Below are 13,020 nucleotides of genomic sequence, written 5' to 3'. Positions count from 1 at the left end.
TATTTTTTATGACCTAACCCATGCACTTGAACTTATAATTTATGATCTTTCTTATTTTACTTAAACAAAATTAAACATAAATAAATGCGTGTTCAATTCTGAACAATAGTTTATAGACTACTGCATCCTCTAGTTCATAGAGAGACAATATACTTTCCACTGATTAGTCTAAAAACCAGTTTATTTACTTCCGGTTGATACAGCTCTTGCTGAGTTGACAATTTTGCCTATTGAGAATCGGGTCGTTCCGGAGCGGAGATCCAATTGTCGTGCGAACGATGTAAGTCTTAAAGTAAAAATAGATATTTTATTATTTTAAGTCAAGAAATCTGTATCGACTTAGTGTCGACAAAGACTTAAATAATAGGGGTGATAATGACTAATATGGATATAGTTTTATAGTTCTATGTATTAGTCTTTAGACTTGTATAAAAACTCTATATACTAGTTTATTGTCTAGTTACAGACTAGTATACCGTTCATTCTATAGCATAACCTTTTGAATAGCCAATGGACTAGTACACTGACTAATAAACTTCCTTAATTGATACATACAAATATTGATTGCTTTATAGATTTGGTACACTATTAAATCTTGTCTTATATAACTTAAAAATAACATTCGCTATCCCTGGTAGGAGATCAATGTAGAAAGGAAGCAATTGCGTCATGGATTAGTAGTTAAGAAGAGCTATTCGTCTGCTGTTGCCTGTGAGGACAGCTATCAATATACTGAGTTGTGACCGGCTTTGTCCTTGAAGATAGTCTTTGCCCTCACTATCAAGTGTTGTCCTTATCTTCCTCGTTTAAAAGTAAGTTAGTTTTTCTTGACCGACAAAGTTTGTAGTACATGTTGTGTATGCGTTTTTTGCATACTTCAAACGGTGTACCTCAGAAAAAACCCTTACCTGGATCATTTGTTAACATGTTTTTCCCTTGAAATGTTATATGTTATATTTTAGTAACAAGCCACAAAAGAAATCGAGAAGAGAAAACTAAGCTATATAGTCGTCAGAAATAGAACACACTTGGGTATATGAAAATGTACACAATCATTGCGTATGACGAAATTCGTTGTACGTAACGAACTATGCGATAGGTTTATTTATATTTATTACGCAGACGAACGACGAATTAATTGGGGAAAATTGTTTGAAGACCAATTCCGATAGCCCGAATTTGCTGAAATTTAGCGGTTGTGAATACAGCTAATGACAATACAATATTATGTTCGAATATTCGAAATTATATTCGAAAATTCGAAGTTATGTTCGAAAAATTTATCATACTCTTAAAATAATCTCTGGGTCATAAAAATTGGAAAATTTTTAAAGCCAGTTCTGGTGGCCTGAATTGTCTGAAATTTGGAGTACACTTGATGACAATACAATGCTATGTTGAAATATTTAAAACTAAGTTAAAAAATTCGAAGTTATGTTCGAAAAATATTTGAAGCTGTTAAAATAATCTCAAAATTGGGGATATTTACAAAAATATAATTACAGTTCTTTTCGAGTCCAATTTCTTACATTTTCTAATTTCGAAATAATGTTCGAATAAATTTTAAAGCTGTTAAAATTATCTCAAAATCGTGGAGATTCACGGATATCAACCGCAGAAAGAGTTTTTAGATTGTACAGTTTCTAGCGTTATCCGTTACTGTGCTCTAGAAATGATTTTAAGGGTTATAATTGTCAGGTATCTGTTGATGACTTTGAATCCAGTATAATCCTTTTGTTGAATGATTTGGCATCTCGTTAAGTTTGGTATTCGAAGACCAAGTTTGATGTTGTGTAACCATTGTTCCAAAAGTATATAAGGATTCAAAGAACGAGAAAGAAGAGCTTGAAATAATTTATTTCTTTTTAAACGGATTATGAATTGTAAATCACACTAAGTTTTAGACCTGAATGGATGTATAATTAAACAAATTTTAAAATTTTTAATTAAAAAAGCACATTTTAAATTAAAATTTTATTTGAGTAAAATAAATATAATTGTTTATCTCAAAAAACAATAATCTTTTAGCGTAATAAATATTGATATCGTTTTTAGCAGCTAAATGGAAAACTACCACATAACTACATATGTACTATATGCATAGTTATGAGTAGTAAGACGAAAGATTAAGTTTTTTTTATAGATTTTCTAATTATTGTTTTATATATGGACTCATTGTTGTTATTTTTTTTGTTAACAAAATTTAACTTGTTGTTTAATTTAAAAAAAACTTTTTATAAAATCGAAATATCTTTGAATTGCATATAAATACTATTTTTCATAAATCCTTATTATTTTATATGTTTTTTGCTTTTTTTAGAATTTTTGTTATTTTTTCTGCTTTCTTATAAGTAACATAAACTCAAACACAAATTATAAAATCTATCAAATATTAATTAATTATATTATGAATGTATGTTTTCTTTATGAACAAACCTTACCACACCCCCATGTTTTTATGATAGCCTTGACCTTTCCCAAAACCCCTTTTTATCAAACAACAATTTATCAATTATTAATAAAACAAGAAAGTGTGTGTGTTTTAATAGTCTTTAACTATAATTATCATTATGGTTATAATTAAATATTTTCATTATTATTAATACAAAAAAAAAATTAAATTATCTTTACTTGATATAAATCCATATGTTGACCATAAATAATTGTATAAACAATTATAATAAAAGAATAAAAAGAAAAAACAAATAGCAACCAATCCATTACGATAGAATCGAATAGATAAATCGTAAAACAATAAACCAATTTTATTCACAATTACGGTACCGTACTATGTACTATGTATATTATTATATAATCCTCTCAAATTTGTATAATTTTCTGATCAGTTTTTTTAAACAGTAATTTTTTTGTAGTGAAATGTAATAAATATACACAAACAAAATATTTTTAAAACAAGCTTTCGATCTTATTATTCTCATGTATGGGTTTACCGATAATAATCAAAATTATTTCAGTTTAAAATACAGTAAGTACTGATGTTTGAATAAAAATAATCTTCAGATTCAACTGGAAAGTATGGGACGTTAGACGAATAGCTATTAATTGCAAAGACTATTGAAAATCGAAAATTTTATCACACCAATCTGCTAAATAAAGTGATCTAGATGTAAGTTATATAACACAAATTTATACTCCTAAAAGAACTAGGCCTCACTTTTGGTTTAGAAATTTTAAGTCAGCAAGGTGCCACTCCCACTTACAAAATAAGTATTAAAAGTATTATACACATATCATCGTTGGTCCGACAAAAACAGTTATGTGCTTTTTGTTAGGTTTTCATGAAAGAGAGTAGGCGTGTACCTTCCATATTTATTAAATACTAAAATTTTTGTATATAAAAGCTAGACCCATCAAATTTTGTACAGATCTCTTTGACATCCCTATAATCATTTAAGAAAAGATTGGAGAACTAACAATAGTGGCCATGGCACCCTTTATGTAGTAAATATTAAAAGAAACTAGAAATGTTACAATCTTAAACTTTTTTAAGAGTAAAAAACTTTTCAGTATAAATATTTTGAACAAAAGTGTACTAGTAATAGTAGCTGGTCACTTCCCATAAAGTTCCAAATTTTTGTATGGGTATCCGTCAATCAATATACGTATTTAGCGTAACAGCACCAGTAGGCGGTACGGCTGTGTGGGGGCTAGGCGAAACAAGTAAGAGTTTTATATTCGGCTGTGCCGAATCTTATATACCCTTCACCATGATGTGTTAAAAAAGAGTCAGTATGAATTTTATTACAAAAAATCAAAAAATACCAATTGCAAAACGGTAAGGTGTCAAAAAGTCCCCTTTTATGGCTACTAACTTAATTAAGACTCTACATATTTAATTTCACGTTTCTAGGTTCAATATTATAGAAATTTCAAAACGTACCTTATAAAAAACGAAAAAGTAGCAAAAAGCCCTCTTTTATGGGTTCCCACTTAATTCAGGCTCTACATAATTAATTTCATGTTTCTAGTTTCAATATTATAGAAATTTCAAATAGTACCTTTTGTAGAAGGAAAAAAGTACTTAAAAGAACCCGTTTAAGTGTTCTCATCTAATCCAAACTCTACAAACTTAATTTCATGTTTCTAGGTTCAATATTATAGAAAATTCAAAATGTACCTTTTGTAGAACGAAAAAGTACCAAAGAGTCCCTTTTTGTAGGTTCTTACCTAATCAAGGCCCTACATGCTAAATTTCATGTTTCTAGGTTTAATATTATAGAACATTCAAAAAGTACCTTTTGTAGAACGAAAAAGTACCAAAAAATCCCCTTTGATGTTTTCTCGTCTAATCCGGACTCTACATACTTAATTTCATGTTTCTAAGTTCATTATTATAGAAAACTCAAAAAGGACCTTTTGAAATACGAAAAAGCACCAAAAAGTTAACCTTTATGGGTTCTCATCTAATTCTGAATTTACGTACTAAATTTCATGTCCTTTGGTTCAATATTATAGAATATTCCAAAAGTACCTATTAAAATTCTCACCTAATTTAGACTGTTTTTGTTGTTTGCGATTTCTCTTTGAGCATGAATAAAAAAACTCAATTTTTTATGAAATTTTCAGAGGTTGTCTCGGATTTTTGCTCATATCTCCGTAATTTATTGACCGATTTTGTTGATTTTATATAGCGATCTTCCCGAAAGCATGTCTAACAGAATTATTGAAGATTCGGATTTCACCGATATCTGGGGTCCTCTAAAAACTGATTTCAACAAACATATATATAAGAATCCAGAATATATATACTTTATGGGGTCGGAAAATTATATTATAGAAATTACAAACGGAATGACAAATTTATATATACCCTTCTCACGAAGGTGAAGGGTATAATAAGTTATCTTTAAACCTGTAACGTGCGCACAAGCAGACAGACGGAAATATCTAAATCGACAGAGAAAGTGATAGGACCAATATTTTTGGGTGTTAGAAACACCATTATAGTGATGTAGGGTATAAAAACGTGGCTACGGTCGTAGAAGAGTAAATATTTGAAACAAAAATAAATTCCTTTTCTTACGATGCTTTTTTTGTTGAAATACTTTTTTCGATCAGGAAATGTAATTAAAGTGCAGAAGAAGAGAGCTGTCATAGGTGGCACCCGTCAGGTGTTAATTTTATTTTAAAATCTAATAATCTATTGTAAAATAAGTTCAAGACACGTTATTTATTGTTTGATTTCTAAAATCGAGCTTTTATTGTAAAATCAAAAAGTGTATTTAATATATTAGAGGACATTTCGAATGGAAATGAAATATGTATTATAGAAGAAATAATAGATAAAATATGTAACTGTTTATGCAATTAAAACTTAAAGAACGCATTTTTTTAAACGTAAAGACACTTTAAATAAAAAGAAAGCTGATTGATACTTATGCTTAAATGTGGATATCATGAAAATACATAATAATGTAAGATTCAACCATTCATTTCATACAGAATGTGAGATATAGTGACACTTGATTCAACATTACTTAAAGCAATATTTGCCAAATGTGGTTCATAGCGACGTATGCTACGCTTAGCTGTAGAGGTATACGTCACCAAATTACGTAAAATCAATGAGGCAGTCAAACGTATACTCTTGGTAACGGGACCTTCATTCTCATCCATTAACTCTTTTGAATTCATTAAATCAGTTGTGTGACGTTTAATGGCCTGTAAAGCTGAAAGTCCTGTAGTCGATTGGGTCTGAGAACTCGACGATGAAGAGTTCGATGGAGAGGGCGAGGCATTGTTAGCTCTTTGAGATAGTTCAATGTTACGTACTATGGTAACGGGCGGTATGGCTGGTGTTATGTTGTACATGCCGGTAGCAATTCTACGTTGAACAGCTGTTCTTAAACTATCCAGTGTTAAATGATGATCGATAAGATGGGTCATAAGTGAAAAACGTTTACGAGGTACCCCGTCACAGAGACCGGGACCTACACCCCATTGACAAAAGATATCTGCCGCTGGATCTAAATGATCTGGAGCGTGTGATGTACAAACATGATGTTGTAAATCACCCATTGATTTGAATTTTTTACGTGGACAATTGCGCCAATCACATATGTATAACCATTGAGCATCCAGAGTGGAGAGTTGTTGGGGTGGTTGCTGTGCTTGGGCTGTTACGGGGAGGGGAGCATTTGTTGGTTGAGGTGGTGGTTGCGTTGGTAATTGTGGTTGATTTTGATTGCTTGGTGGTTGTGCTAAGCCAGCATTATTACTCGATGTTGTCGTTGAAGCTGTGGATGTGGCTGAAGTTGTTAAAGTTTGTGGCGTTTGTGTAGGATTCGGTTTAGCTGCAGATGTTGATAACAATGGACCCTGAGTAGGTGCTGCCGTCTGAGTTTTGATAGTTTCTTCTTTTTTGTTTACCTCTGTAGTCATTGGAGCAGGAGCATTTCCAGATGAGTTGTTAGCTGTTGCTGTGTTATTTACTACAGCCAGTGGTGGTGGTCCTTGGTTATTTACAATTGGAGGCAATTTAACTGTGGGTAGGGAAGGTTTAATTAATGTTGGCGGTTTCTTAATATTTCCCACGCCTGGTGATTGAGTCATTATTGGAATTGAGGGAGCAGTAGTATGAGTAACATTATGAGTTTGTGTTACACTTTTTGATTGTATCAGAGAAGGCGTTGGATCCGGTTGCTAGAAAGTTATATTTAGAAAAACACAAATAAGTTTATTGTATTCATAAAAAGTAAATTATTTATCATGAAAAATGAAAATGCAAAAATGATATCAACCAAAGTTAAGTGTATGTATGTACATATGTATAACACAAACACCAGCAATCGTATAATTTGAATTTTTCCAAAATTGTAATTTCGAAATTTTAACTGTAGCCAAAAAATTGAAGTAATTAAACCAGTACTGATTGCAATGTTTTGGAAAAAATAAAACAAAATTTTGCAACAAAAGTTGTGAAAAATAAAACAATGTTTTAAAAACAAAAATTTAGATACAGAGATAATAGTGTAAATAATAAGCAGCAAAGGAAACAAACTATTACAGATAAGCAAATAAAATCTTAATCTATTGAATTGATATTTAAATTCAAATATATTACAGTTACATTTAAATGATTAATTAAAAATAAAGATTTGTTTTCGTGAAAGTAGGATTTTTAAATTGTTATAAAAATTCGAATTTTTTTAAAGAAATTAAATCGATTTAAATTTATCAATTCAAATGATGTTGATTTTATCGTTTAACAAAAGCAAATGTAATAAATGAAATAATTTCAATGATACAGGAATAAAAAATTGAAATGGAAAAAGTTATGTATTTGTTGTTTTGCTGACTGCAGATGCAGATTGAAGTTAAGCAAAATCAAAACAAAACAAACCTTTGCTGCTTTAAGTGTTGGTGTTTGCAGTTGTTGCTGTGATAGTGATGTTTTGTGTTTGGAGGCAGCAATATTAGCCTGTATCAATACTTGATTTTGCATTTTAGTTTGTTGCTGTGCTGACGATGTCAACGACGAAGAAGCCTGTGGTTGCTGTTGTTGTTGTTGCTGGTGCACAACTGGCAATGAGGATATTTTTTGCTGTATAATAGAAGGATGTTGCTGTTGTTCAATAACAGCCCTAATTTGTTGTTGTACCTGTTGTTGTAGAAGTGGTGGAGTTGTTGTCGACGCAACTGTTCCCTGTGGTGGTTGCTGTGTTGTTATAATAGTCTGCGAGTTAAGTTGTTGCTGTTGTGGTGGTTGCTGAGCCTGGGTAATAACAGTTTCTTTTATTTCTATAGCACGCATACCAACTCCACCGGCAGTGGCAGCGCCTCCACTAAGTATGACATGGCGTTTTTCTGATGGTCCAGATATAATGTGTTGTTGTATTATGGATTGGTGTTGCTGTAGCTGAGGTATAGCTACCGGTGCTGCAGGCGTGTTGGATGATTGAACTAATGAAACGGTTTTGGCCATGCGTGTAATCGTAGCTGGTTGCGGTTGGGGAGAAGGCGTTGTATGTTGAGCTATTGGTTGATGCAGCTTTATGGTGGCTGGTATTTGATTTAGCTGATTGAGCAGGGAAGGTGATATTTGTCCTGCTTGAATTTGAGTTGTTTGCTGTTGTTGTGGCGGGTTAGTAGTTTGAATAATTTGCCTTGTTTGGGTTTGCATCGGCATATGTTGAATGTGCGTGGCAGTTCCAGTTTGGGGATTGATGAATATTTGCTGTGGCGTTTGTGGTCTTTGGGTAACCAGTACTTGTTGACCTTGTGAAGTGGTCATTATCATTTTTTGTCCTTGTCCTGGTGGTCCAGTGGTAATTATCTGCTGCTGTTGTCCAGGCATGGGTTGCTGTTGCAATATTATTATAGTCTTTTGTCCTGTCGACTGTTGTTGGGGAGTTTGAGTGACCAAAACCGTTTGAGTAGGTTGAGGAGGTGGCGGAGGAGGATGTGGCTGCGTTTGTTGGGCTACTAAGTAAGTTTGGCCCTGTTGATTTGTGGCTAAAACATATGTTTGTTGTTGTTGAGCAGCAGGTTGCATCATTTGTTGTATGATTTGTGTTTGACCTTGTTGCTGCACTTCCATGGGTTTCTGTTGCAGTATAACAGGAACGGTTTGCAGGCCGTGATCTGTCTTAATTGTCGCCATAGCATTGGGAATTTGCTGACTGGTAGTTGGTACGGGTTGTGTAAGTTTTAGTTGTGGCTGATTCGATTGAAATACTAACTGCCTTTGTACACCTTGTAAAGGTGCAGCTGTTGTCTGTTGCTGCTGTACCTTGGCCGGTATTATAAGAGAAGTTTGCTGGATTTGCTGTTGTTCCAACTGTGGTTGTGGAGGCTGTTGTTGAGTTTGAGTAGAAAACTCTTCAAGATCTTCATCTTCCAATATTGAAGCAGCCATTTCAGCATATAAGTTGGCCGCATTTTTAGAGGGCGTAACTTGAGGCTCCTCTTTTGCAGACGTTACAGATGAGTTCGTGTCCATAGCTAAACGTTTGTTGTTTCCTGAGTTGTCCTCTATTTTACGTTTTTGTATAATACTAGTCGGTATGGGAGGATCAACCATTTTCTTATCTAGAATATCTACCAACATTTGATTGGCTAGAATAATAGGTCTGCCAGAGGCATCCTTAGCAACATTTGCGCCACTTAGTGGGGCTAAGGGCGGAGGTGTAGATTCGGATATTTGTGGCTTTTTGTCCAAAATAGGAGGATGAGGATTTAGAGGTTTTATAGTAGTTTGTCCTACTTTTACTGGTGTATGCTGCATGAGTGGATTATTAACTAAAGCAGTGATGGCCGTAGTGGTCATTTTAATTGGCTGTGCAGTTGTAGTGGGTACAGAAGTTGTGGTTGCTGTTGTGTTATTTGAACTAGCAGTAATGTCTTTTTGTTTCATCTGCCTTTGATTGACTTTATTGGCCAGTAAACTTTTAATTAAAGACGATGGATTTTGTGCCATTGCTGGTTGAATGACGGAAGTTGTATCAACAATCTGCATGGGCTCAGGCTCTGGCACACTTTGCACAATTGTCTGTGTAGGATTTTCTAATTTGGCAGGATTATCGATTTTTTCTTCAACATCCATTTTTTCCTCTTTTTTCTCCTCTGTTTGTTGGGGTGTTGGAGGCCGCTTTTCGATCACTGATTGTGCGGTTGCCTGGCTGATTATTGGGGTTACCGGATTTGCTACTTGTTTGACCGGTTCAGATACACTTGTAGCAGTTGTTGGGTTATCTGATGCAATGGCAACTCCTGTATTTGTGGTTACTTGAGGGGTAGCTGTAGTGGCAGCAACAGACAGTGTAGCTGGTGTAGTTGTGGATACCGGTGATTCTGTTTGTTGCTTTATTTTTTTCTTAATTTTTCTAGCGGAGCCTGGGCTTTCGGAATGTTTGCCCGAGGGTGAGATTGGACCAGTACTAACCGATAGACTTGACTTTTGCAACGGAAGTGGTTGAGCTCTTAACCTTATGGCCACATAGTGCAGTCCAGGTAATTCAGTGCCATCAACCTTTTTAACTGTAGTCGGTCCAATGGCAGCGGTAAAAATTAGACGTACCAATTTGGGAAAATGTAAATGATTAACTACAGAGTGCTTGCCGGATTTTTGGCAGTGTGACAAATACATGCGATACAATTCCTGTGTTTCAATAAAACTGGATACATTAGGAGCGCGTTCAAAGGTCGCTCCCAGCCAAGCTAAAGCGTATTGTTCATCGTCGTGTGTAAAGTTTTGAGGCATTTGTAATTGTTGTTGGGTCTGATGCTGTTGTTGTTGCTGCTGGGCTTGTTGTATGTTTTCACCAACAGATTCGGGTATTTCAGAAACATGCATTGGATTAGGTGTAAGTATCTGTGGCATATGTGCTACATTTTGTAAATTAGAAATATTTTCAGCCACCGTGGGAAGCAAATGGGCTGGCACAGTTTCAACAACACGCATCAATATACAACCATCCGGACCATACGCTTGACCCTCCACAGTAATCAAAGAAATCAATTGGTCTACAATGCCCTTTACCTGCATCATAGAATGACAACTTTTGGGACCTAAACAAGTGAGAGCATAAATTGCTTCCAGAGTGAATAGTAACATCATTATATCGTTAAGAGACAAAAACAAACATATAGTATTATAAAAGCTGTTATTTAAACATTTAAGGACATAGTCCTCATTCGTGTCCTTCTGACACAGTTTGTACAGAATCTCTAAACAATTGATTATGACACCACGATCAGGTCCTTCAATGCCGTCACATATTGTGGCCATTAGGCAACGTGATAAGTCGTCTATGGTAGGATCTAAGATTTCCAATTCTCCAGCTATATTGCCTGCAATTTCTAGAGCCTGTATGTGAACATTGCTCCAGCGTATGTTAGAACTCATCACTAGGAAACGTAGAAATGTTTTATTTTTTACTAAAACGCCCAAGTTTTCCTCCTGGAAACTGAGATTACGAAGTATAGAAACCACTTGTAATACCCTCTGCCCAACATAGTCCTGTGTACCCAAACCTGTGCGTAAATTTAAAAAGTCCAATTCAGTGCGATCTTGCCAAATGCCCTCCATTTCCGGTTTTCCATCATCGTAGTCATCTATTAAAGCTGCTTCACGCAACGACTGCTCATCTGTGTATAAATCCAATATTTGTGGCTTGTCACTTAGCAAATCAAACCAAAATCCATACAAGGAATGATGCCTAACACCACTGTAAATGTGTTGGAACAACTTGCGCATGGTATAGTCAGAAAATACACCCGTGTGAGCTAATAAAGCATCTAATAATTTTGGAAATTCATTTAATTTCAAGGTATGTCTAGCCTCATTGGCCATTAAAGTGCAGGCATTTATGGCAAAATCTTGTTCGTTTGGTAGTGGGGAGAGTAGTGACAACATTAACTTTTCATATGGTGATGGTTTGTGTAGATCTGTGGATAGTTTAAACTGCCTCCTTCTATCCATATTTACATGATGTTGCCTATAGTTGTAGGACATAGCCACACTGTGTATTATGGTTGGATTTGAACTGCTGTAAGAGGTGGGATGCCGTGAACCTCTACCACGACCACCACCCATATTAAATTCATTCATTTCTGCAGCTGCTAAAGCATCTACTTTGTCGGGATCTTCACCGAAGTAATTTAAACATTCATATTTTTCCAATACACGACGATAAATATATTTCAGTGCAGCAGAACCATTTACGATTTTTTCTTTCAAGCCCAGTTCTGGTAAAATTTCGTCCCATTCGTCACGCATATTAACCTTTTGAAATCCCCCTCTTTCAGTGACCTCACAATATAAACGATGAAGATCAACCTGACGTCCAGTTATTTTCGGCATGTGCATGATGGGAGTGCTATAATATAAATTAATTAAGATTTCGAATACTAGTATAAAAGTAAAGGAGTTTTTTACGTTATAATTAAATTTTACAAGGAATACCAAGCAAGATATGAGGTTTTCGATTCCTTAAATATTCAGTATTATTGTTTATAATTACATTTTCGCAAAGCCGTCTTTACGGAAAATGTAATTATAAACAATAATGGCACTTTCTGTATTCTTATTTTTTAACTTAAAAATGCTATTTTGGATTCTTAAACCGCATTTTAGAATCATTCAATGCGATTTATATTTATGCTGCAATTATAATTATGGATCGATTATGTATGGCATCCAATTAGTTCAACCAACTGAAGTTTGGTTGCCAGCTTCAAAATATGAGAATGATTTCAGTCAGAAATGATTTAGGTAAACCAAAAACTTATTGGATGAATATTATTGAATAAAACATTAATTGCTTATAGTTTCCAAGCTATTGCCTAAAAAGCGTCTAATATTTACATAATTTTTACTGGCAATGCAACTGAAGTGGCAACTGAGGTACATAATCGACACATTAATGATTCATTTGGCTGTAAATACACGGAGTATCTAGCAGATGCTGATTAAATTTAAGCTATCTTCTAATATTTTTTAAACCTTCCTATTCCTATTAAACTATAATTACTTACAATTTGGTAAATGAAATTCAAGTTTTTCTAAAAACCAAACACTTACCCCCTTTTCTCGTGAAATTGTTGTAGATCTTTGTAAAATTCCTCCATGGGCTTAGGAGGATTTTTTCCTTTAATATTACTAGAATCCTGTTTTTCATCGGATTGCTGACGGTCTCTATTGTTGTTTCTTGATCTTAGAGGAGTTCCGGTAGTTGTTGTTCCAGAAGATGCGCTAGCAGAAGCCGTGCTGGCTGTTATGACGCCAATTGTGTTTGTAGCACTGGCATTATTCGTAGATCCATCATTTTGTGTTAGCTGTGAGATATTTGATGACTTCATAGAATCGTTTAGTAACATTTTGTAAGCATTTCAATTTTAATAATAATTTTTCACAAATTTCTTTACTAATTTAGCATTTTTTCCGAAAAAATTAGCACACAAAAAGCGTAAAGAAGAAGACAAATGCCGCCCAGAAATCTTGGCCGACAAAAACATCAATAACGGCGTTGGCTGTAAACCGTCTTAGTTAAAGCTGTA

General features: G+C 34.2%; 1 protein-coding gene across 2 annotated transcripts; it reads right to left on the bottom strand.

Annotated features, from left to right (window-relative positions):
• Nucleotides 1-5,190: 5,190 nt before the first annotated feature.
• On the bottom strand, nucleotides 5,191-12,963 carry LOC111675429 (AT-rich interactive domain-containing protein 2). 2 transcript variants are annotated; one of them, XM_046950694.1, is made up of 3 exons: nucleotides 12,545-12,963; nucleotides 7,364-11,840; nucleotides 5,191-6,663 (listed from the first exon to the last, which is right to left on the bottom strand). In XM_046950694.1, the coding sequence occupies exons 1-3, from the start codon at nucleotides 12,838-12,840 to the stop codon at nucleotides 5,443-5,445; spliced, it is 5,994 nt and encodes a 1,997-aa protein (XP_046806650.1). In that variant the 5' UTR covers nucleotides 12,841-12,963; the 3' UTR covers nucleotides 5,191-5,442. The 2 variants fall into 2 exon arrangements, with proteins under 2 accessions (XP_046806650.1, XP_023291962.2); XM_023436194.2 differs by having other exon boundaries at nucleotides 7,622-11,840.
• Between the last annotated feature and the right edge of the window lie 57 nt (nucleotides 12,964-13,020).

This window comes from Lucilia cuprina, chromosome 4, assembly GCF_022045245.1.
Source record: "Lucilia cuprina isolate Lc7/37 chromosome 4, ASM2204524v1, whole genome shotgun sequence".
In the NCBI taxonomy this organism is placed as follows: Eukaryota; Metazoa; Arthropoda; class Insecta; order Diptera; family Calliphoridae; genus Lucilia; species Lucilia cuprina.
The sequence above is the reverse complement of the archived record's forward strand: the minus strand, read 5'-3'. Positions and strand labels throughout refer to the sequence as shown.

What these genes read in the sequence shown, in the direction of transcription:
- LOC111675429 (XM_046950694.1), bottom strand. Translation starts at nt 12,840, where the DNA reads ATGTTACTAAACGATTCTATGAAGTCATCAAATATCTCACAGCTAACA. An exon ending in CAATTTCACGAGAAAAGGGG is followed by an intron (nt 11,841 to 12,544) that starts GTAAGTGTTTGG and finishes TTTATATTATAG; the next exon opens with CACTCCCATCATGCACATGC. An exon ending in CAACACTTAAAGCAGCAAAG is followed by an intron (nt 6,664 to 7,363) that starts GTTTGTTTTGTT and finishes ATAACTTTCTAG; the next exon opens with CAACCGGATCCAACGCCTTC.